The 26,260-nt window shown below is 41.4% G+C and overlaps 1 protein-coding gene across 18 annotated transcripts in view; it reads left to right on the top strand.

Annotated features, from left to right (window-relative positions):
- Positions 1 to 26,260, top strand: part of trpm3 (transient receptor potential cation channel, subfamily M, member 3) — a 135,416-nt gene that overhangs the window by 45,660 nt on the left and 63,496 nt on the right. For 17 of the 18 annotated variants that reach the window (XR_004212812.1, XM_031849172.1, XM_031849176.1 and 14 more), the window contains one exon: positions 24,724 to 24,803. Coding sequence is in view for 17 of the 18 variants with exons in the window: in XM_031849172.1 (XP_031705032.1) it covers positions 24,724 to 24,803 (80 nt within the window). In the remaining variant the exon portion in view is untranslated. Of the gene's footprint in view, positions 1 to 20,708; positions 22,458 to 24,723; positions 24,804 to 26,260 lie in introns of those variants that run through there. The other variant, XM_031849175.1, reaches the window with a different exon arrangement.

The following is a 26,260-nucleotide window of genomic DNA, read 5'->3' as shown; positions in this document are numbered from 1 at the left end:
GTGTGTGTGTGTGTGTGTGTGTGTGTGTGTGTGTGTGTGTGTGTGTGTGGTTGCGGCGCTGACCGTAGTACTGACATGGGACAGAGATCGACAGACAGAGAGACACAGTCTCTTATCCTGCTTGCCCCAGCTGATTTTAGGGAACTGTTGATGAATTAAAATGATATCTGGTGCTCTGATAGTGATACGTTCATTGTGAGTCTTCTGATTAATACATGTTGGCCTGTGCTTTGATTTTGTAATAGCCATGTTGTTATTTGTTGTTTCCCCTAAGTGTGATGATTCAACTATGAGATTGGCAGTCGAATCAGGCTCCTTAGATCGAATTGTCGAATAGTCACCCGTCCTGTGAATCATTTATAATCAAGCAGGGCTGCGTGCTCATTTGGGTGCCCTGGGGATAATTGCTTAGTGGCCCAGCATTCATTTAGAAATACAAGGGAAATGAGTTAGCATGTTACAGAGTAACATATGTTTTCAAACTTTAAAGAAAGAAATATGGTTTTAAGGTCAATAGAGTTAGTACATTAATCAAACAACTACATATGCTTAATATTACTCAAACCTGATATGATTGGCAATTTATATTTTACATTTACACTCATACAGGAAATGTCATCAAGAGCAGGGACACAAGTTAAACACAACCTTAAAATTGTTCTAAATAAAAGATAATACATAGATCAATGAATATGCATACAGACCTATGTACAAGTTTGTTATGAAAAGACAACATTTCAATTGTCTTCTGAATACTACTTCTATTAATAAATACTATGTACAAGGATACATAGCTTGAATAATGCAGTACAGTTGCCTAAGCTACAAGCAGATTGTGAACTGATGCAGGTGTAATCCAGCTACGAAATGAAAGTTCAGTTTATTATACATTTATAATACACTTTATTCTACGGTACAACATCAGTTTGTTCTCTCAGTCCCCATGACATATACGGAACCTGCAGTAAAAGTATAGGAAAAATATATACAATCAACCGATTCACGGACACAGCAGCTCACCGGTGACCAGGATTTATCTCAGCTTTCCTGATGGCCAGTTCATTCCTGAAAGAATTAACATACCTGCAAGCAATGCACAAGATCCTCCACAGTTCCCTGTTTTTATTTTCTCTGCCATCGACTCCTGTTGCCCTTTTCGGGGCCATTCTTTCTGAAATGATCACATCAGCCCTACTGCGGCTGCCAGTCTGTTTGGTGCCCACTCCGGCACTCGGTGTTCCACGCAAAGCCCGTGATGCATGTGTACGCAGTGGCAGTGCTGAACAAGCTTCCTCTTTGTTTAATGGTTATAATTTTCACATAAATCAATCTCAAGCAAAAAGGAAGTACTACAGTGTACCCCCAATGGAGGAATTGGAGATTTTCGTACAGACAAAATGGCTTTTGAAGATGTTGCTGTTATTGCTTGAATGGACACTAGATATGAGTTCACACGTGCACCAACAACAGAACTCTGCTGCACTGAGCTACAACCTCTGGCAATATTGAGTGAAGCTGCTTAGCATTCTGTCTAAATGCACACATTATATACTTAGTGCCGCTACATTTATCACAGGGCTTGTTTAGTGACATGTGATTTACAATGAAATGTCCACACTTACATTATTTGCATTTAGAGACTAGACAGACATGTAGTTTCCCTTTAAGGTCACTTTTCTTCTGCCATTTGCAAACCACCCTTTGTGTTGGATCAAGGTAGGTCTCAGTAAGTGCGACTCTCACTGATAGACATTGATGAGGTGGTTGATGAGCTTGCGAGGTTAGTTCCTTAGCGGAAGTGTAAAAGCCAGTGGTCTCTGTGATGTCATTTCAACTTGACACAGGCATGGATAATCAACATAAAAGCCTTTCGAATCATTCTTCTTCCATTTGAAATGAGATATTGTGCACGGTGTGAGAGCGAGGAAAAGGCAGAGAGGAGAGGGAGGAGCGAGAGAGTGACTTATGCAGTGTGTGTTCAAGGGTGTGAATGCAGTGTCTTTAAACTCCCCATGGAAATTACATTAAGATGAGATTCTACATCTTCAATTCGCAAAAGATATGTTATGCAAAAGTAAATCATCTCAACAGATAACAGGAGGAGCAATGTGACTTCTGCTTCGACATCCTTTCATATCATTGAAAATATTTGCTTGTCTGCAGCATACAAAAATCTGACCCAAGTGTTTGTTCAGGGTGACATTGTGTCTATTTGTGGCAAGTGAGTGCTCCATGTCCTGTTGCTTCTGTCCATCTGTTGTAGATTAACCTGCCTGTGACGTTCCTACCAACCACATGTTCCTGTGTGTTCCCAAAGACCTGACCATGCACACCTGTTTGATACCCCACTACGTGACAAATAGAGTTCATCTCACTAAATAAGCAAATCATGCAAATCAAGTTTAAATCATGGAGAAACAGAAAATATCAATAATATTTCGCCGACCATTTTGTGATTCACAATTAAAATAAATGGATTCACAATGAGAATTGTGTCGTACTTAATGTAAATAAGGTGCCAGAGTGCATAGAAAGTATCAAAATAGACTATTAGAGCTTATTCATAAAAATAAAAAATGACAGGCAAGTAGAGTACCTCTGGTGTAGACCTTGAAGTGAGATCACTCTCAGTATTAATATCTGTGTGGGATGCCATGAGTGGGTGCAAAAGTATCACAGTGGGTCTTGCTTGAAAATGAGATGGTTAATCTAAAAAAAGACCTGCTGTCAGTGAAGCCTATTTAGATAAGAGATGTGAGACTGGATGTATGTGTGTGTCTGTGTGTCTGTGTGTGCGGTGTTTCGGCTGAGTGGTGCTACGGCGCTCAGCTGACAGACGAGCAGGTAAACTCTACTGACACTGCGAGTGTGAACACTTTGATAATTATGTATTTGCTGACACAAAATGTAAAGCCAAGTTCTTTAATGTGAAATCATACTGTGACATGTGAGGTTCACTGAGAAGCGAGAGACAGAAAGAGAGTGAAAGTGTGAGTGCTGTGATTGCTATGCAGAGAGAGTGTGTGTGTGTGTGTGTGTGTGTGTGTGTGTGTGTGAGATTGGGGACAGTGCTGATTGTCTGGTTATGTTGGTAATGGCGCTGTCCTCCAAGCCCCAGCTAGTCTGACAGTTCATTTCTCCAGAGTGTTAACTTGACACCATTAATCTCAGCAAATCAGTACTTGCATACAACGCAAACGAATGCCTCTTTTTTTTTTTGCCTACGTCAATGTTTTAAAAATTATACATATAAAACAAATATAAACCAGAAGTTGTCAACGATGCGCACTGTTCATCCGACTGATTTGATGCATTCTGGTAGTAGTATCACTTCTCACTTAAAGATACATTGTGTAGAATTTTGGGTGATTTATTAGAAATTGAATACAATGTTCATAACTATGTTTTCATTGGTGTATAATCACCTGAAACTAAAACTCTTTGTGTTTTCGTGAGTTTAGAATGAACCCTTCATATCTACAGGGATCGTGTCTTTTTCACAGAGTCCATCATGTTGCACTGCCATTTTTCTACAGTAGCTCAGAAGGGACAAACCAAACACTGACTTTAGCAGTGGCTCACATTACCGCAGTCTTGGAAAGGTGAGTGAGTGGAGAGGTATTCAGTTGGTTGCAATGTGCAACCAGACCGCTAGATGCGCTAAATCCTACACACTGTCACTTTAAGAGATTGAAATAAAACTATTTTTTATTCTCCATTGACCTGCAGATCCATTCATGACAACTGAACTGATCCGTGACGATGAGAACGGGTCCAGGTTGTAAAATCAGTTCTGTGTATTTTACCCTGCTCTCTTTAAAAGGTCTTGTAGTTACTAAAGCTATGATGGTTATTCTTGATTAAGTGACAAACCTCTATACAGCCAGAGCCGTTGTAGGTATTATATAACTGATTACATACAACCTTATAATGATCTTCATTACACTGCTAACTCGTTGTTCAACACGTGTTTCACTGGCCAGCGCCAACAATACTCATTTAAGCTCCCTGAGATCATTATGTTGCAACTCCAGATTGAATCTTTGTAGATTTGTTTTATAGTCTGTGAATCAAAGTACAAATTATATTCAATACCTGTTTCTTAATTGTGGCGTTGTCTCTGTCTCAACCTATATCTCTGTGTTATCTCTCTCTCTCTCTCTCTGTCTCTCTCTTTCTCTCTCTCTCTCCCTCTCTTTCGCCTCGCCTCACTAATTAAAAGGCGTTTTTATGATTTCACTGCAGATTTTTCTTGCTGAAGTAATGATGTGTAAATACAGGCCATTTACTGTTCCATCCACTTCCTCTTTGTGCAATTAGAGGGAATGACACAAATCCCTGCTGAGCAAGGACAAATAGCGCACAAACTGGTAATTATCTGTGAAAGCAGGCAAGATGCTGCTGGCTGAGAAATTGTGATTGTTTGAAGAAGATCAAGTTAAGCCTGGACAACAGATGTAAAAAAAAAAAAAATAAATGCATGGACCCACTCCCCCACTCTCTCTTCCTTCCACACAAATGTTGTGAATATCATTATACATTAACTTTGCAAAAATCCAGACTAACTCATCTTTATTGAGTGATGTCATACGAGTCAAAGCGAGATAAACAGATGGAGATAAACCTTCAGGGATACAAGCATCTGACGTGTGCGTAGAAATCAGTGTGGTCTGAGCTTTTCTGCTTCATCCACGAGTTGATCTCAGCAAATGAGAGTGTGTGGACAGCATGAATGTCGGTGTATGTGTGGAGAATTTACCAGAGTGCATTGTTGGCTGTTTGTCAGTCAGATAAAGACTCAGAAATCATGACTTGACTTCGTGACTTGACTTGAGGGGGAAAAAATAATAATCATAGACATGTATGCATCTCTACACAGTCACAGCCACTACACAGTCATTTTGTGCCAGGGTTTTTGTCCTCATTATCCTGTCACGTCTGTGGTTAAACAAACCATTGCCCCTGCCCATCCAATTAGACCCACAGCACAACACCAATGACACATGAACCAACACTCCATCAACAATAATTTAGTCGAGGGAGCAATGACAGGAGAAGGGATTGACATTTTTCCTTCCTCTAGCTTTTTCCAAAAAGCTGCCTTTTAAGGCATCATTAGCAGACACAAAGTTGATCAAGTAGTGAACCCTCCGAGAGCAGAGATCTGAATATCACCACAAGGCTTTGGCCAAGGCCTGTCCGGCGTTTTACATATTGTTCCTAGTCTCACTTGATTGGTTTTGGTGTTTGCTTATAATACGTTGCCTACTGGAGCTGCAAAGCAATAATATCAGCACAAAAACATGCACTCACTTGGCCCCTCTCTTTTGTCTCACACAGAAATAGCCAACAATGATTCATAATAGAGATGATTCTATTTTCAGTGCAATTACAATTCAGTCATTTGTGGCTGATACTGAAGAGATGCTGACTACTCTTGACATGGCTGATGGGAGTACACTGTAAATTGGGTTGTGCACAGACATGAGCTTTGACCTTAACTGGGAAAGAGGATAACGTGCATGGCGGCTGGTGTGACCCATCGCAGGATGGTCTCTAGTTAACTTATCCCTTTATCTAATTATAAAAAATGTTGCGTCCTTAAATGGCTTTGTGCTGAAAGTGTAGGAGGGACAAATCATTTTAAAGAGCCGTGCTGTTCTTCCTCCTCCCACTTGTATGCCTGTCTTTAAGGCCAAGGTTCATCTTGAATTAGCTGATAGGCGTGAGTGTGTGGAAAAGGCTGTGCACAGAGCGATTGGTTCGCTGATTCACACAGAAAGAAGAAATCTGCCCACAGATTATAACTGAATTTATGAACCTGCTAATAGAGACTCTGACTGCTGATGTTCTTTAATGAAACATATTTCGTAGCAAAACAGGGAAGAAAGAAACTAGATAACCCTGAAACACTTCAACTTTTACACACACTCTCTCACACACACACACACACACACATATACACACACCGCTCCCAGAGTTGTCCACAGGTTTTGGGTGGTGGAGAGCTAAGAATGTAAATTGGGTTGATAAATGATAAAAGAAACTTTAAATCTAAAATAATCTAGTTGAACACCATCTCTTGAGTCGAATTAACGCTTCTCTGATCTTGCTTTACAGAGGTAGGATTTATTGTAGTGCTATTGTATTATATTGCAGAAACTTGGTGCAGATAAACTGGTGACTAAATGATAAGTCTTTTAAGCCTGCATATTTATTTGGCAGGCACAGGATGCACAGGATAGTGAGGTCATATTATTGTCCAGTCTTGGTTCATGGCAAGGTGCCATAATGCAGAGATGGGGACTCGAGTCTGCTACTTGGACTCCAGCCACACTTAAGTCGAACACGCAGTGACTTCTGACCTCTCACTCACTCACGATTCTGTCTTCTCTTTACTCGTCTCATTCGCTCTGGTTATAATAATTTACGGGTTGTCGTTGTCATGTTTTGGCCTTCGGTGCTTCACATTAATGACCTAGACCAGGGGTCACTAGTAGACGGACCGCGATCCGGATCCGGGCCCAGATGCCGTTGTATCCGGACCCAGGACCTAAAACCGATAGATAATTCAGAATCATTCAATTTTGACGGAATGCTTCTATTTTAACCAGCGCAGCTTTTCCAGCCTTTCACGGCACTTGTTCAGCGGTGCAGGAAACACACCGACCAATTATCACATCACGTGATGCTGCTCAGCCAATCAAATAAGTGTAATCCGACAAGTTTACTTCACTGAGATTTACACACACGTGGGAGAGATGAGGAACAAAAACGAAGAGTAGGAGAATTACGTGAGTCAGAGAAGTTATTTCACACGACGTTCTCCAAAAAGAGAAAAGTGGTCAGTGAGACCAGAGAGACCAGAGTCAAGAATGAACTCTTATAGGTTAATTCTTCCCAAGGGCAGTTTAAAACCAGTATGTCTCATATGTTCAGAGACCTTGATGATTATTAAAAGCAGTAATGTGAAGCGCCACTACGGGACAAAGCATAACGAGACAAAGCATAACTATTTTTAGCAAACGTAAATGAGTGATGATAATACAGGAACCGCTTTGAATTACTTAGATACAGATATGCAGTGTTCTATGCAGACCGGATGGCATGCAGCAGATGATATAATGCTCATTACAACCAGACAAAAAATGACTTGTGAGCATTTCTGCCATAATAATTTTTACTTGATGGATGAATAAGCCTCATCGAGGTGGCCAGGTTAATGAAGCACCACTTGTGTTACCGGAGGTGGGGTCAAGGTCTTTAGGAGAGTCGTTTTCTTTCGGTTAGGGCTTAGACAAGCTGTTTAGGACATACAGTACCTACCAGGGAGGATAATGCATTGTGGGAGAACTCCTCAACCAGTTTGACAGCCTGTAAAAGTGTTCACCTCATTTAAATACACCACCTATTTTTCTGGCAGGTACTTTTTAAATTCCCCTGAAGGATTGCCTCTTGCCTCTGCTCAGATACTATGACTTTAATGGTGTGTGACACCACTTGTCAAAATGCACACACTTTCCCTGTGCATATATACTGTATGTCTGATTGACAGGTTTTTAAAAATGTTCAGATTTTTTTCCGCCCATAAACGCCAGGAGCAATAATTCACACTGTAAGCCTCCAACACAGTGACTGTTACAGCATCATGGTTGAGCCTTTCTGAAATGGAGCGAGCAGCACCTAACTCCAGCCCACAACACACATTGCATCACCCCAAATATTTATAAATGAGATTATATCACTTCTAATAGAAAAAAAAAATCCTATAGATGGTCTGATTGTCTTATATTGGATTCAAATGTTTTTGTTCTGCATGGAGTCAGACACAGCCACCTTTCCTGCCTCGGTGAACACTACAGACAAAAGCTGCGCTACAGTGTGTGCAGCCGTTGGTCCACCTGCTTCTGGATTAGTGCCAGAAAGCCACCAGAGGGTTTGGTATCACCTAGAAATGAAAGAGGCATCAATCTAATGAGTCATTCATTTTCAGCACTCCTCCTCTGCATGACAGCTAAGGGGACAGCCATTTCTACCCAGACAATCAGGCCTCTGCTGCCTATGATACACTCTCCACATGCCAGAGACCCATCTCTCTGAACTTGAGTGCAACCTCATTGATCCAATCCTCAGCACAGCTGCACTTATCCCATTCCAACTTCCTCCTTATTACACACAGCAGCGGTGACACAGGTGTAAAGTTGGCCTGAAATGAGGCAACTGCCTGTTCCCTGCAACTATCCCTCCTCATGCAGATGTCAAATTACATAACACATTACATAAAAGTCATAGCTGCACAACAACAACTTCAGGCATTTTTCCAGCCATTACAACTATTAATCAGATGGTGCAGAGTCGGAATTCTGACCAAATCTGAGTTTGGAGTATATTTTAAACATACTAGATTTTCTTATATTTGACAGCATGAATACTATTCAACTATTTATACTTCTTCCTTTAGTGGGAATGACATTAGTCTCCAAAACAAATCCCATAAAACTCTGGCTTCAGAAAACCAAGGTGCTTGACCCCGATGTTTGGGAATAAAAGAACTGTGTGCTACTGAAGCTTTGCTCGTCGATCCTATCACACAGTGATAGTATGTAAACATGGGGAACATAAGTTGTGCTGGTGAAATCAATAAGTGACATCCAATGCTAAACTATAAATCCAAACCTACAATCTAGGTAGCCATGACAAAATTCCTACCCCTTGCATCAAGTAAAAATCCAGCTTTAAGGCCTTTATACACTGGGGGCATGACGAATAAACAACACTAAATAATTTGCATTGAAACTATTTATGCAGTCAACACTTTTTCCATGAAAGGTTCAAATATATTTCAACAACTTTCGAGATCCTATTGACCCGGAACAGCTTCTGCCAGTCTGTCTGAGGCAAATTGTTGTATAGCCTAATTTATTGTAAGGTATTTCATTGAGTTTCCTTTTTAGTGAATTTTAGTTCCCTCTGGTAAACAGTTACGCATTGTATATTTCTAGGGCTTTTATTGTGAAAGGTAAGAACAAAAAGAGTGGATCTGGTATGCTCTGTCTTTGTCAAGGTTAAAAGGAGTAATAAAGTCTGCTGTCTTGGTTCGGACTACGGAGCCTCCGTGTTGTTGTACACTATAGGTTACATTTTGAATATGTCCGTTCCACACAGAGTAATTGGCTGATGCCTTTATTTGCGGTGCGAAAGCTCTGAAAAATCTAAGTTGTCGTTTTTTTACGGCACACAATATTCAGGAGTTATGTGACCGTAATCATGACAAAAACAACAATTCTAAAAAATATATTGATGTGCGAATGAATCGCACTGCATTCCCAACTGCACCCATCCTACCTCCAGCCTCCCTTGTGTTCCTCAGTCTTTTACTTTCCTTCTCTCTCCAGTCTTCTACTCCCACTCCGTCTGACAAGTCCCTTCTTCCTTGTTTCCACAAAACTTCTACTAAGCCCATGCCAGAGATTCTTTCCTCTCCCCCATCAGTCCCTTACACTTCCATGTCTTCCTCTGGCCTTTGAAGTGGTCTTACCTTTATAAACTACTTAATCACTTGCTCCTCCATCCTTCTCATCGTTATCCCTCAGTTAGTCATCTTGCTATATTCTTTCCAACCTCACCGGCATCCTCTCTTGTCCTTTTCTGTGCCTGTTGTCCTGGCCCATCCTTCTCACATCTGGCCTGCTATAAATGTTGAAAGGAAAAGGATTTCCTCACTCATTTTGACCAGCTCCTGCCACGTACATGAATACCCTTCTACAGTATGACAAACTTGATTTAGCCTTCAGTCTTTGCAGATAACCGGCACTGTGACAAACTGGAAAGCTACAGTTTAGGTAGAACCTCATTTTAATGGAGTGAAGCATATGTGACATGTGGTCACTAGCAGCTAACTGTGAGACCAGGACCTCTTCACCCAAGTACCACTGGCACTGACTTTGTGGGCAAGACTAGAGACATCAACACAGCTCATATTCACCCTGAAAGCATAGCCAAAGTTTCACAGCCTGCCTGCTGGCAAAACATCAGAAACATCCTCCAATGTAGCACTTCTGCCAGGCACGCAACAGCTCATAGTAAAGTGACAACTTCTCCAATCTCCCGACTAAGAGGTCATCCTGACCTGCCATGTCAGACAGACAAAATAGACCTGCTAATGAAGATGGAGAACGACAAAGAGAGAGAGATATCGTGGTTGTTATCAGCTTTCCTTTTGGCAGATACCCCCTGCAAAAAAATGTTGCACTTGATTAAGTTCATAGTTTCTAGAAAGTAAAAGCTGTTCTGCTACTAGAAGCACAGTGTGACTCTTTTAGCGTTTTTCTGTGGTACAACTTTAAGGAAATAGGAGAATTTTAACATATCCCCCATATTCCCATGTATGTGGTACCATGAGCAGCCGTTATCAGAAGTTTGGATGCGGGAATAGCACCAACAAAAAACGTATTGAGTTCATACTCGTTTTATGTTCCTGATTTATGTCAGTTTAATAGAGCAAGGCTGTCTGTACTGAACCATTTGTTTATAATTTATTCTGTTCCATGCTGTTAAACTGTAAGTGTTTCAGATTCTTTCAACGGCTCACTTTCTGTTTCTTTTTGTGTCTATCTGTCCTGCTACCACTCTAAGGATACATTTTGGCTCTATACATACTTCAAAATGAATGCATAGTATATATTAGAGCTGATTGATTAATTAAATTCAAACCGACATGGCAATGGCAAATTGCCAAAGCTGCGAGAAAAATAAAGTTTTTTTTTTTTTTTTTTAATGCTACACAATATAACCAACCAGAGGGTTGGAAACACCTGACCTCATGCACACACAGTGCCCTATACTCCACGTGACATATGAGAATGAGTGTAGATGAAGAAGACAACTGCTATATATCTTTAGAGCCATAGTCAGTCTGCACTCGCTTAATGTTCACAAAAAAAAGCACATTTTACGACAGGCAGTTGATGAAGCAGTGATACAGACATATTTTACTCTGAAATGTTCACTTGTGACAGGCAACACCATTAATGGTCAGACAGCTCAGCCAACAGGCTGATAGCAAATCACTATACTGTGCCACTTCTGTACAAAACAGCTTGTCTCAGAAATCAAACATTTATTTATCCGTCCAGCATATATAGGTTATCTTCACAGTCATAATACATGCCTTACGCTGCACTTTTAGGGTGGTAGTATAGCAAAAACAAAAAAAATTGATCATTGGAGACGCTCAGCATCTTTGTAGGTTTGCAAATCCCCACACAACTTCAGCAAGTCTAGCCTCCAGGAACATCTTTGAAATAAAGAACAGAAACTGGAACCATGACACTCAAAAGAGACTTGTAAAAAATAATTTAACCAATTGTGTGACACAGTCTTATGACAAAAGTTTCTCTTTTTTATTTTATTTTGTACCAAGTAACGAGATGAACCCTCTGTGTCATCAGAGACCATGGTTTTGGATATATCACGTGCAAGTTACATGTTTCAACCTCTACTTTTAGTGCCAGCTCCCTTGATAGCAATCAGTGTCATTTTCTAAATGCTGGGACACAGTGTGGTGCGTCGCTGCCCCTCCCAGGCTCGTCAGATATCACCTGACACACAGAATCATGTTTGATGGACAGAAGAACAGATAAACAGAAAAGGCCCGATCCGTCGTCACAGTTTCTCATTTTCTTTCATTAATATTTAGCATTCATATGTTTCCAAAAGCCTGTCAGGGAAATATTGTTCGGCAAATATGTAATTATTCTTTGTTACCTTTTTTTTTTCTTCCTGTGTGTGCGTGTGTGCACCTGCACACAGTGTTGTATCAGCGTGCGCTGACACAAATGGGCATGCTCCAGAGATCACCACTCCAGTTCTCAGCTATGCCTGAGGGGCCACGGGAGGGGGGTGGGGGGGGCCACAGGAAGCAAGGAGGGGGGGTTCCTCCTAGTTTCAGTATCCATGGTAACACCATCCTGCCCTGCCAGGATGTGTGTCAGTGGTGCTGAAATGGGCTGCAGAGGAGATGGAGGGAGGGAGAGAAAAGAAAGGGGGGAGAATTTAAAGACAACAATGGTGGAAGGTTAAAGTGACAGGGGGTAGATTATGGAGTTCAAGTGAATGTCGGCAGTGGATAAATGGACAAACACATAGAGAGAGAGAGGTGGGAGCGAGGGAGGGCTATTGAGGAAGAAAAACTGACAATGTCCAGTGACTTGAGTTGTTCCTGCTAGTTCATTTCACAATAATGTAATGCCTCTTACATCCCTGCGTCTTCCACCCACATGCTCCGACCCCCCACACCTAACACACACACACACACACACACACACACACACCCCTTTCTTTGGCAGCGGAGCCAACACTGGCACTATGCATTTTGGCTTGAGCTGTGACTTCCTTCCTCTCTGCACCTCTCTTCCTGTCCACCTGTGGATCCAGTCTCTCTGTCTCTCTCAATCGTGGGAGACGTCAAATTGAGTTTACCAAGCTGCCAAGCAGCTCATCGATTGAATAAAGGGCCCAGAGAGAGGCAGGATCTACTATTCAATACAGGCCTAATGATTTGGTTCTAATACATTAGAGAGTTGTGTTTCTGTTGGTGTAATGGGAAGGTCTGAGTATACTATAGTTTCGATACTGTACTGTTTTTTATACATGCGTTTAGTTTTTGTGTGTGTGTTTGTGTGGAATGATAGTGAGGGTGTGCCAGAAGAGGAAACTTGCCAGCTGTTCCCGCTGTGATGGGAACAACAGGGAGACAGACAGAGAGAGAAATAGAGAAGATAGAGGTCTTGTATATTTATGTGACCACACTGTGATTGTGATAAATGGATTTAATTGATCATTTCTGCTTCAGCTCAGTAACCACATGTTATGTTGGGATTCATATTCCACTTGTGTTGCCAAAAAGAGATGTTGATTAGAGGAAATAATGTGTCATCACTCCACTACTCTTAAAAATAAGTGATTTCTCCTCCATTTAATTCAGAACAGAGCATCTTTCTCTTCAGTGCCTTCATTTATTCCAATTACATTAAAACTCTTTCATCAGAGCTATTGATCATGAGACTATATGCACCATTAGATCTCAACTACTCTGTCACAGTAGAAAAAAAGGCCTCCGTGCTTCACAATATGTATTAGAGATGTCAGAAAAACCTGTCTGACTGCAGCCTGAAGAGCACTGGACTTCACAGCGGGAGTGTGAGTCGCACTAATGAAACCACATCTGAATCACTGTGTGACCGCTGTGTGATATTAAAAATGAATCATTTTGCCATGTACAATTGACCTGATAAATACATCCATCATAAATTGATGAAAGAGTGAGAACTTGGAATGACTGAGTGAGATCTGGTACGGGGAGAACAGACCGGGTCAAAGTCAGTCAATATGAGCCTTTGTGGCACAGATCAGATCGTATTCTTGCAGCCAGAATCTGCAAAATGTCCTTTGTTTCTCTTTCTGTCTTTTCAATATACACACACATTCAGACTCCCTATCAGCTAGAGTATACTGGAAGCACAAGAGGCAATTTCACAGCCCTTGGCCCGAACTACCTCAGCACCTGCAACTTCATTACAGTACGCTGGCACTGGTCTGCTGCATACACACACATACATACAACTCAGCACAGTTGTGCAACAGCTCGTGTTATGCCCTTGAATGTGGCACTTCATGATAATGGTGGTAACATGCAGTGTTCAAGTCATATTGCCAGTGGTCTGGTAAAGAGCAACTCATTTTGTGTAACAGCCAAAGCAACAGAATAATGAGGACTGCAACAATGCTGTACAGGTGGAGATACAGTTTCAAGCTACAAAGCACACAAAGAAAACAGCTAAACAAAATTTAGCCAGCACATGTAACAGTACAATGGGTTACAAAGCCTTGTTCCAGCTTTCGGAATCTTTGCCCACATCTCTTTTTTTGTTAAGTAATTTTCAATAGGTCTGTTGTGCACTGATGTCTGTTTCCACCGGATGGAGAAACAATCGACAAACCACAGCTTTGCAGGCGGGATTAAGAACGGTGATGTCATCTTCCTTCATAGCTACTAGCAAGCTACCTCTACGAACAATGTGACAGAAAAACGAAACATAACTGTAAATTATGGAAATTACTCCTAAACTGCACAGCACATCTTAGTGCTAACACACCTAGCAACACTACCACTCGAAACACAACCTCTCTAGTTCTTCTTCCTGTTTCTTTCCTTCCTCTGACCCCTGACATCACATCCGACAGGCTACTCGACAGGTGTCAATCAAACCGAGGTTAACATAAAACACTGTGTGATCATTACTGACTGCGGTTCACTGGCTGGTCGCTCCCCTTGTCATTCACTGTGGCTAGTTGCCTCTCACTCGCTCTGTCATCACTTCTCTTTCTCTGCTGGCTTCTCGTTTCTTCTGATGTAAGGTTTGTCACTTCTCTGCCCTCATCTTGACACAGACAAAATGGATACAGCTTATCTCTCCTCGCTGTCAGTCTATTTTTTCCCTTCCTCTCTCCTCTCCGTCTCTCTTTGTACATCCACTGCTTTTCTATTACTGGTTCCTGATTGGTCCTTGATTTACAACAGACAGGTTCTTCTCCCTTTTCTTCTTTTTCTTCTCTCTTCAGTTCTTTCCACTTCATCTTGACTTCAGAATTAATGTCTGTTCCTTCTACTCTCTCCTGCCTTTCTTACAACATACCTCTTCCCCCTTTCTCCCCTTCTCTCTGTCTGTCCCTCTTCTGTCTTTCTTTTCACCACCTCCTCCTCACCCCACTTCACCTCTCCCTCACATGTTATCTCTCCCACCATCTACCTCTGCCTCTATCTTCTCCACTCCCTACCGAACCCCTTCCTTCCTCCTCATCTCCTTTCATGCTGACATCAGCCCCTCACCTCCAACCCCCCAAAGTGGGAACCTATCTCTCCCCCCCCCTCCGTCACAGACAGAATGGCCATGCCAGTGTTGATTAGAGCCCGCATGGCCAGATGCTCAGCTAGGCTTAGCGGAGGCCTGTGGGAAAGAGAGCTGCTTATTCTAGCCTCAGGAGATGGATTGAAAATGACGGGAGCTAAAACAAGCAAGCATTCACTCATTACACCCAAACATTGAATACACCCGCACATGCGCACTGGTACACTAGTAATCGCATATGAAGAGAAAATGCCCTAGCACACTGTAAAAAGAAACGCTTAAACATTTCTTGTCTTCATGCATTTTGCATTTGATGTTGTGTGCTGAATTATAAGGCGGTGGGATACTCACCCTCTGTTGAAGAGCATTGATTTTGCTTGAAGAACAAAACAGCACATGCATGAATATCATATGTTTACAGTGATGCAATTAACTTCAATGTCTTGTTTATCCTTTCAGTAACTGAGCAAAACAGTTCCTGATACCAGTGCTCTCATTCTCCCAGATGTTATGTCTGTACAGCCCACTGCATTGAACTTATTTGGATGATTTGAATAAGGTAAATTGAGGCCGGAGATCGCATTAGCAATAAAGTCAGGTGGTGGCCTGCCAACAGACTTTAGCGACTTTAGTGAAGCTGAGAGTTGAAACTCAGAATTTTATGACTTTGACAAAGAAATGTACTTGTTGTGGATCGGTCAAGTCTGGCCCAATCTGCTTAATAAGGTCAGTAACACACAGCTGATTAAAGCAACATAAAATGCCTTTATGTTGCAGTTTTTTTTAATTATTCACATTTCCATTTCTTTGAGTGTTCGACTCCCACACACAGCCATGCTGTTCCTTTTCTCCCCCTCTCACAGTTTATATTCCCCATTTTCACATAACTTCACCACAGGATTTATGTCCGTCTCTATTTATCCTTTTTATATTGGGCTCTGATTTACAATTACTTACCGAGGATGTGACTCATGTGACGAAGTGCACTTAGGTCTATTTCATAGAAAGCCATCAATATATGAGATGTTGAAGTGGCTGATTTCTTTTTTTTTTCAGGGGAATATACTATTTCAATTACACTTCATATAAATCAAGCATACAACATACAGAGCTGAATGAAATAAAACTGCTACCTCAAGGATTTTACTCCACGCTTTCTAATTTATAGGACAATATATGGCTGTAGTCGAATCCATAAATTATATACAAGTCACTCCATAAACCTGAGTGCAAACTGCCTCGAAGACGAACGCAGATTAACAGAAATCTCATTCCAGATCATTTCAGTGATGGTCTCCTCAAAGCCATTAAGTTGAAGGGTCAGACACATATAACTAGTCGCTGATCTGGTCAATGATGTTGAGAATGATTAGTAATCATTGAGTTAGACTGTGTAAACCCAAACATAAGTGAGTGTATTATTCACCAACCTGAAAAGCCTATTTACAATTGAGGAGCAGATTTATAGCATCTTATGTTATCAAGTCTTCATCTGTTCAATCTAAAATTGTTGTATATCTTTTTTAAACATTTCTGTAAACTGTCCCTTAAATCTGCTACGGAGGAGAGAAGAGCCAATCTGCTGAGATGCTATGTTTACAATTGTTTTGGCAGGTGGATGACACAATACCTGCTGCTAGTGCGTAAAGAAACACATTGACAGGCTTGTTATTCAGCAGCTTAAGCTTACACGCGGTGCATTTTGTATTGTGTTTAAAACAATAGAATCCCAGTGGCACTTAACAAATGAAAGCATTTGAATACATTCTCCTTGAATATCTTTAGAGCTTATTAATGTTTTGAATTTAACTGAGCTGTATTTAAAATGTGGTTGTTACGTGGTTCTAATCGGACGACATAGCGAGCATGATGAAATCGTGGGCAATTGCCTCAGGAGTCTTCACTCCTAATTATCTTTCTGTCACTGCTGTTATTAAAAATATGAAAATTCTTAGTACTTGTTTCAAAAGTGCTGCTTACCTTGAATGTATGTTACACTTCATGGAGAATAGAGAGGTGAGGGCTGCACAGGGGTTGTCTTGTGTGTTGACCAATGTGCTGCTGTCCTCCAGTCTACCAGAAGAGGAAAAGGTTGTTTTGGATTGAGGCTCTGGTGTAAAACACCAAACAAGAACCCCCATTCTGCACCGGGTTATTTTGTGTATTGGCCATTTTGCAATTTTGCACAATAGAGTAGTGGAAAAGATCTGTTTAGTAGTTAGTCTGTAAAACTTTCCTACATTCTATAAGACCACAGAAGAGCTGCTGAGTAGAGGTTGGAGATGTTGGTTTGGACTAGAGGTCTTCATGGGTCCAAAGACTTTACCCAAAAGGATTGGGAAATATACTACATGTAACCAAACCAGACCCATCACAGGTAGACACAGACCCGACCGGCACAGGTTTCATGTATGTGTCAGCGAGAGAGAGAGAGAGAGACATCGACAGACACAGAGACACAGACAGAGACACAGACAGAGAGAGAGACACAGACAGAGAGAGCGATGGAGACACAGACAGAGAGAGAGAGAGAGATACAGACGGAGAGAGAGAGAGAGATACAGACAGAGAGAGAGAGAGAGAGATACAGACAGAGAGAGAGAGAGAGATACAGACAGAGAGAGCGACAGAGACACAGACAGAGAGAGAGATGGAGACACAGACAGAGASAGWGAGAGAGAYACAGACAGAGASMGWGAGAGAGASACAGACAGAGASAGAGAYRGAGACACAGACAGAGAGAGAGAKAGAGACAGACAGAGAGAGCGACAGAGACACAGACAGAGAGAGAGAKRGAGAYACAGACAGAGASAGWGAGAGAGACAGACAGAGACAGWGAGAGAGACACAGACAGAGAGAGASAGASAGAGACAGAGACAGACAGAGACAGAGACAGAGAGCATGAATGTGTGTGTGTGTGGCCAATACTCATGCCTGCCAGCTATCCTCCAGGAAGATAAACTCAGTGTTTGCGTGTGTTCAAGTCAGTGAGTGCTATTTCACTTGCATAAGTGGTTCTTCTCCTTCACAAGATTGCATTTAAAGGCAATGACCTCATCCTTAATGCAAGCAGTAACTACATGGTGCGGGCATTGGCCTTTGCAGGTCTGGAATAAGCACTGAGTTACAATCTTGCATCGTTTACCAATGCATTGCCTTACCCAAGATGGCTACCTTGTGAAGGTCATTGTTTATAATATTGCCCATCTCGTGGGTTACATGGTGTGCACGGTCCGCTCCTGGCTGCTGTTCTATGGGGTTACAAATGGACTTCATAAAGGAGAAAGACAAATAAGAGAGAAGGGATAAACAGAGATGGTCAAAGGCACTTAGTGTGACATTAAGAGAAGATGAGTGTAATAGAGATGGAAGGTGAAATGACTGTGCTGAATATATTTTAATTTAAGTGCAATTCAGGTCAAGTCTGCTCTCGCCAACCTGAGTCCAAGAGTGCCTGTTGGGTTGTAGACTGACCAGTCAGTAATGCCATTTGTGGGGCTTCAGATTTGCTCAAGTCTGAACTGATAGAGTACCATGTGTTCTCTGTTTAACAGTTCTGCATCTGCATCTTCATTTTCCATTTCCATATTTTAACCAGCTCACACATCCCAAACTGTTACATCTGGATTTCTTCATTGCATAAAAGTGTCACGATCACGTCCTCGGCGATGGGAGAGGACAGACCGAATGCTGAGATGCTCATCTCGTCCATTAGGGGGTACATGTGTTTATCTGTGTCAAGGAACATCACTTACACGAAATGTAATATGCGTCAGAGTTCATACTCATTTTACAAATTGCAGCAGTTCACAGCAATTAACCCGCTGATGTCTAATAATCCTGTCGTAAAGGAGAGAACATGCGCATCAAGACAGACGCCATCTTTGTGTGTAAAATGTTCAGCATGCACCAGAAAAGAGACGCTTTCACACTGAAACCTGTACCTCAATATATTGTGTTTTTCTGTCGCTCATCCAAATGCTATTATGATAACAATTAACTTGTCTCTTACCAGTAACAGATGTTTCTTTCTTAATGCGAACTTTAACGTTGTAACACCACTGTACACAACCAGACTGGCAATAAAATCCTCTCCCATTACATTTGGGAAGCAACTGATTCGCTGCACAAAGCAGTTTATGAAAGTGAGTTTATGTAAATTTGTCGCATACAGTGGGGCTCCATTGTTACTGTAAAGCCTGCTTTGGAGGTTACGCTTTTAAGTTTTTACTTCTCTGGCAAAAAAAGTACTTTACTACATATCAATACCATAAGGAAGCTGCATTTTATTGCATGTTGTGTGCTTGCATGTGGCAGCAGAAACGTTCTCCTACCAGTGTTTATGCATTGGCAGGCCATGTGTTAAACAATATCCTTCCACTCTGATGTGTCTGATTGCACTTTTGTAGACATAACAGATATGTTGCTTAGTTGTTACCATAATCTGCTTCCATGAACTGAAATTGCTGAGACTATTAACATGATAGTACAGTTTTAGCAGACATAGAAGAGGGTGTTTTATAGGGCGAATATAGTGTAAAATCAACAAAACAAAGGTGTCCTCCTGCTTGTATGTTTCCTCTAAAATATATATGTATTTCACCACAAGTGCAACAAAGTCTGTTAGTGTGCATTTTTGTGTGTACCTCCCAGGCAACAATCTAGGGAATAAGTAGAAATGTAGGACCTTACCATCCTCACTGCTTGCTCATATGTATGCGTTTATTTGTGTGTGTGTGTTTGTTTGTCTGTGTGTAGTTTATAATGTGTGCATACACACACACACACACCTGGCTCTGGTGCCTTGTAGCATCTGGACTGCCTTGACTCAGGCGCACTCCTTTAAGCACTCTGAGTCTTTCATTACTTTTAATAAATTTGCTTTCATTCACACCGAATCTGGGGCATTCGCTGTCATTCACATTTTGTGTGTTTTAAATTAAAAAGGATTACAGTTTTCGGAAAGTACATTCTCTTAACTTTCTGTGGTTTTCCAACTTTTGTATTGTTAGACTTCATTTAGTTCAGATTACAGTCTTATGTGCCAGTTTCCCCACTGCTCCAGCTAATTAAACCTGGTCTGTATTATGAACAGGTCCGATAATCCCTTTGATGAAAACAGATAGGAAAGTGCCCTTGTGCTGTAAAAAACAGCAGGAAAACTGCAAATGCAACAGCAAAAACTCACGTACACGAGTTTGTGTGTGTGTGTGTGTGTGTGTGTGTGTGTGTGTGTGTGATGGAGGACAAAATAAGGACGGTGAGCAGGCTATGTGAATGACACATCGCTCCACCTAATAGGCTCTCTTGCCATTCAGACTCCCTCTTTGGTCTTGATCTCTGAGCTCTCTCTCTCTCTGCCTCCCTCCCTCGCTCCATCTCTTTCTTTCTCTCTCTCTCTCCCAAACACACACAGACGTTATTGTTACACTACCTAAAGATAGTTAACCAGCAGTGTCGTGATATGAGATTTTTTTTAAATTAATTTCTTAGCTCGTGCGCACAGACATAGGCAAAGACTATTTGCTGGTGTTTCAGGGCTCTCCTGCTGTGTACATTCAGCACCATGAACACACACACACACTCGTGCACACGCACACACTCTAGCACACACATACCAGCAGTGCTAATAGTCCCAGAGACGACCAGTTGCCAGTTGACTGAGAGGTGGCCTGATCAAGGTAGCTCTGATCAGTTTCGTTAAGTGATCTTAATTTTAAGCCGCTAACACTACATTCAACCATTCTTTTGAAGGGAATGCCACAACAATGCAGCCCATCACATAATACAGGTGAGTCATGAAAACCAGACTTGTGTCACAGTTTTGGTTTGATAAACCTTTTAACGACTTCAAGATTTTTGGTAGTTGTTTATTTTTGTATTTGAATTTTACTCAATATTTCTCCATTTGTGGAAATCAATCTGTTTTTACCACTTTTTATTTGCTACTTTTTTATGTCATGCAGTGTTTTGTGTTTAAGATAAAGGAGTTTATTCAGAGTGTTAGTGTCAGTGGTAGTACACTCCGACTCATGTATGTATGTATGCGAGTGCTGCATCTGAGTCTATTTTCTAACATAACTATCTCTGGTCTTTATGTTTCTTATTTCATTTCTTTATTTTAAGATGAACGATTGAAAGTCCAGCAAAAATGCAATACCATCTAATTGTACCACAAATGGAAGGTTGTTTGTTTTTCAATTTCAAATTTGTCATATGAAAACTTTTTTGATGTAAGTATTACAAAAAGATACATTTAACCCAAAAAAGTGTCCTCGTCCTGGACCATCCCAATTCATCTTGAATGTGTTCACTGTCTGCTAACAGTGATTGTTAAAAGATTTGATAATCTGAGTTACAATATCATTCTTGATGTGTGACGAAGAGGAAATCAAGATGCACTGTAAAAAGGGAAGCAGTTGTGTCTCTTATATCACTGAGATGGCAATAAAACAAAATGCAACGTAATGCACTTGAACAGTTGTACAAAGAGGGGAAGATAAAGCACAAGAGGAAAGGTGATGATTTAGATTTCATCCCTTTTTGGAATAGATGTACCGGAACATGAAATGGAGATTATCTGGGTATCTTTGACAGTAAGTACAGTGTATCGCCATTGTTAAATGTTAAATGTCAGTTTTGAATAAATTATTGTCAAGAAAACTGATATTTTAATATTTAAAAAACATTCTCATATAAAAGTGCTACAAGCTGCCTATATGTCTTCATAAAAGCTGAGTCAATCATATTTGTAAAAAGGAAAATTGAAGAAAAGGGAGAGGAAATAGGAGAGTGTAAAGGGATTAGGCTGTTGATTGGATATGGTTCCCAATTCAGCTCCCTGCCAGTGCCATTAAGAAGGAGGAGATACAACAGTAAAGAAGGGGGAAGAGAGGACAAGGAGGAGGTGGAGGAATTAGATTGTTATGGAGTCAAGACCCCGAACAGGCTGTCAGATGCTGCTCATTTGCTCCACAGTCTCTCTTTACATGCACACAAACCCACGGCTGGTGTGTGTGTGTGTGTGTGTGTGTGTGTGTGTGTGTGTGTGTGTGTGTTTGTGTGTGTGTCCCAGTGATACATCTTAATTACACAATGGGGTGCAGGCCATGTGCCATCTCATCATGCCATGACAAATCTCATAAGCAGCACTAGAGAGCGTGAGAGGAAGAGTGAGAGAGTGAGTGAAACCATGTGCACACCATATCTATACAGAAAAGAAGGACAAGCAGAATTGAAGCAGCACAATTTTTCTTGGGTGAAACTACTGTGATCCCTCTTTTAAGGGTTCGATTGGAGAACATAAAAGACTTTCGTGACTGTTTAGCCCTGTCAATACTAAAAAACTGCAGTTGCTACCATTGAGCGGATCTAGTTTTGTCCCAGGATGAGCTGGCGGATGAATACACAGTTCTAAAGCATGTCGGGGAAAGAATGGGGCTGGGGGCGTTTCTGTGGCCCGCTGAGTCATAGTGGCCAGGGTGAGCTCTAAAAGCAGCCCCCCAGCCCCCCAGAGTAATGGTTAATCGTGGGAAGTCTGGTGTTAGGGTAAGTGTGCCTGTGTGTAGGCCGAGCCTGTTTGTGGCCAGTTGCGGTGGGTTTTGGCGTGCCGTGGTGTGACAGGGCCAGTCAGGCGGATGGGGCGTGTGTTGTTGTAGCCGTGGCGGTGGGGAAAGCCTAGTACAAGCAGCTCTCAGCTCTGCTGGCTGGGAAAAGAGCCGGGGCAGCTCTCCCATAATCAAAAGCAAAAAAAAAAAAAAAAGCTCTGTCCTTTTGTCTTCATGTCTGTTGTGTTCCCTCTGCTGTGGGTTTGGGAGTCCGTCTGTGTGTCCGCCTTGTTGTCTGTGACTGTCCCGTTGTAACATTCGGTCCTATTCTGGACACTTGTGTGGTGACACAGACATAGTCCACTTCCTGGAATGGTGGTGTCGTCCCAGGAAGTGTCACCTTTGAACCACAAAGCGCTGACCAGAAAGTTGTAAATGGCAGAGAGTGACGTTCTCCTAATCACACAGAAACAGAAAATGTACATCATACTTTATGTAACACACAGCAGTTTTGGATGAACTTTATTTCCACAGGTAATGAACATACAACAACAGGAAAAGGCACGTAATACAGAGTGGGAAAACAACTGTTATGGAGGGACACAAACCATTTGATTTAGGTGTGATGACTGATGGATCAAGTTGGACCAAGTCTGTTCCAGTCTGGGTCTATTGGCAGTAAGGAGATGAAATGTCACAGCTCCATCCACCATCTATTCCGAATTTAGAATACCTCCTGCGTTTTTTACGCTTATAAGCAATGATTTCAGTATGAATGACACAAGCAAACTGTCTTTTTGATTAATCAGTTTTTATTTTGCCAAATTAACATGTTAGAGTTTGTGTTCTCCAGGATTTTGGTGGTGTCTTATCGAAGCAAATTTAATAATCCTCAGTGTGCTGTCTTTTCATTTGCTTAGTCATTTAGTATGTGGTCTTTTCTGGCCGTTCACGTTATTATACCAGTACCTTAACTATGTGTGATCTTCAAATGGTTTGTAGAACTAACTGTAGTTGATGTATTTTCTCTTGTCAAACCTAAAGAAACCGTTTCTTAACGGTACAGTAGGTGATATTTTAAAACTGACTTTGCTGCACAGTACTTTTTTTTCTTTTAAGCTAAAAACCCATGCCCATTCCTGCCCTTTAGTGTACTGCTATTTTTAACTGCCCAATAAAGGACAAACAAACCAAAGAAGGGACACTTAGGCTACCAAGTCTCCTGCCATTTGTGGTATAGTGCCCCTTTAAATACAACAAGCAGACATTTATCATAAAGCTCTGGATAGTTTCCTTTCTTATTGGCTCTAAGAAGGGTACATGTAACATGTTGCCTCTTGGCAAATATTGATCCTTGTTGATATGTAACAAGTGTTCATGCATGTATCTGTGGGGACACCTATGCAGATGTGTATTAATGTTAAATCCCGTGGTACAGCTCAGGCTCGCTCTGTGTCTTTGTTGTCGTGTCTGATGCGGGATAATTGGCTCTCTGTCACTCAGACCTGCAGCAGCTGCGACTGCAGAGCGTCACAGTTTCACAAATACACCATTCACCGAGCTGCATTATTCCTTGAAAGTCTCAGTACTGTGTAGAATATAAGAACCAAAATGTATGAATACAGTTTAGAAACACATGCACACGTTTTGCTCATATATACACACATACACTCAGACGGCTGCACATAAGAGTAACTAAGGACTGGAACTCTGACATAATTTACTGCCTGACTGCATTTAACATCTGCTTTCTCCTTCCCAGCTCTTCATCTCATCCAGTTTGAGCTGGAGTCACTGAATAACATAAAACTTTTCTGTCAGAGTGTCTTCAGCATTTGAATTATACGTGAGGGACTGTGCCTCTGCTGAGTGTGTGTGTTTGTGTATGTATGCCATTGCAGTGCTGTGATTTCTGTTCTTAAACCAGGCTTGGATGTAAAATTGCTGATTTTTCTTCGCATTTTTAATAAGTACTTCAAAAAAGACATCAGGTCCAACATTTCATAGTGCATGCTCGGTTTGCCATGCCCCCCAAAACTGGACTGGACTGAGACCGTGTGAGAAAAGTCTTTCTATAACAAACCTCAGACCATGACAGAAGGATAAACAAAAACAAAAAACACTTTCTTTTACAGGTGAACTCCTGAGTCAAACACAGGCCTGCTCATGATTTCTTTCGGTCTATCTGATGCCACTCCTGCAGGCTCAGGTCACAGCTCCATTATTTGTCAAAGACTCACTGATTTCTTCTGTCTTCATCTCTGCAGGCACAGAAATCGTGGATAGAAAGAGTATTCAGCAAGAGAGAATGTGTTCATATCATAGTGAGCGCCAAAGACCCCCATAGGTAAGTAACAATGTATGTGAAGGAAATGGAAAAAATATGAATGCATTACTTGGTGTGTTTACCTGTAAATTACATTGTTCTTCGTTCCAGATAGTTGTTTTTGTTTTGAATTGCGGAAGAAGCAAAGGATAAAGAAAGTATTTTTTAGCTAAAATAAGTATATGTATTTAGGATTAAGCTGCTTCTTTATTTGCTATAAAATACCTTAACGAGTGAGTTAGCCAATGTGACCTCACAGATAGCATATTAGGAGCCCTGTTTCACCACTGACCTTTTAAAACATGCCTCAGAGTAATATCACGCTGGCCTCTATTTGCATCACAGTTAGATGTTCTACACTAATGAGCTGAAATACTGACATTACACATTTTTAAACCACAAATGTGAAACTCAGGGCCAGGCCAGTTCATCCTTTCATCATTTTAAAAGGTTATTAATTCAAGCAACACTCAAGATCGAGCCCACGGGTGTATGCTGCATAGCAGTACAGCAATGTGTAACTGTGAAAGTAGTGAGGATATACGTATAATAATACTTTAACATGATTGTAATGATAAGAGCACTTCCAACAAAATGTGATGTCGTTTTGAGAGAGACACTTCAGCGCTCATTATCTCAAACATCTCCTCTCATTCTGCTCCACAAAATCACTGTCACACTGACGTTATCGAAGTCTTTACCACAGCTGATGTTGTTGCTTTGGGTGACAAACTCACAGAGACAAGTCTAATTCCTGCAGTACCGGCCCTCACACACACACACACACACACACACACACACACACACACGCACACACACACACACACACACAGGAAATGACACTGTTTGTTAGATAAACAGAATTAACATAACTTGAGGAAAGCGTGTGGAAGCCAGAAGGAGGGGAAAGAGATGTTCCTCAAGATCAAATCAACTTTTCTCTTTTTAGTCATAAACACTTGTGTTGACGCATTAGGCAGAGGGAGGCAAAGTACCTTTGGTAAGAAATGACAATAACATGAAGTGACGATCAAAGCCTCCTGACTTCCTTTCCTCCCAGGGCTCCCACTCCATCCTCTTAAGGTTAAAATACATAATATGAAAGCTGCATTCAGTACATCTGAATAAGCATGTACTCGGGTAGGAATACTACAATTCATATAACTGTCATTCTGCTAACTCCTCTAGTTGCTGAAAGGGAGAAGGAGAGGAGAACATCAGGGAGCAGAAAACAAAAAGAGACAGAGCCAATAAAAGATTGCAGGGGCCTTCAGATCTTTCTCCTCCTCTCCTCCCAATCAGGAGATGAAAGTCAGATGACAAGCTGTCACTTCGTCCTTGCCCACCTCTTACTGTTAAGCACACGACTATGGCAGTTCTCAAGCTTTTTCTCACCATCTCTCAGTCACACACAAGCTCTCTCTCCCTCTCTCACTCTCTCTCTCTCTCTCTCTCTCTCTCTCTCTCTCTCTCTCTCT

The sequence above is a fragment of the Anarrhichthys ocellatus genome, unplaced genomic scaffold, assembly GCF_004355925.1.
Source record: "Anarrhichthys ocellatus isolate YVR2014 unplaced genomic scaffold, GSC_Weel_1.0 scaffold9, whole genome shotgun sequence".
Taxonomy (NCBI): domain Eukaryota; kingdom Metazoa; phylum Chordata; class Actinopteri; order Perciformes; family Anarhichadidae; genus Anarrhichthys; species Anarrhichthys ocellatus.
Note: the sequence above shows the minus strand (reverse complement) of the source record. Positions and strands in the feature narration are given on the sequence as shown.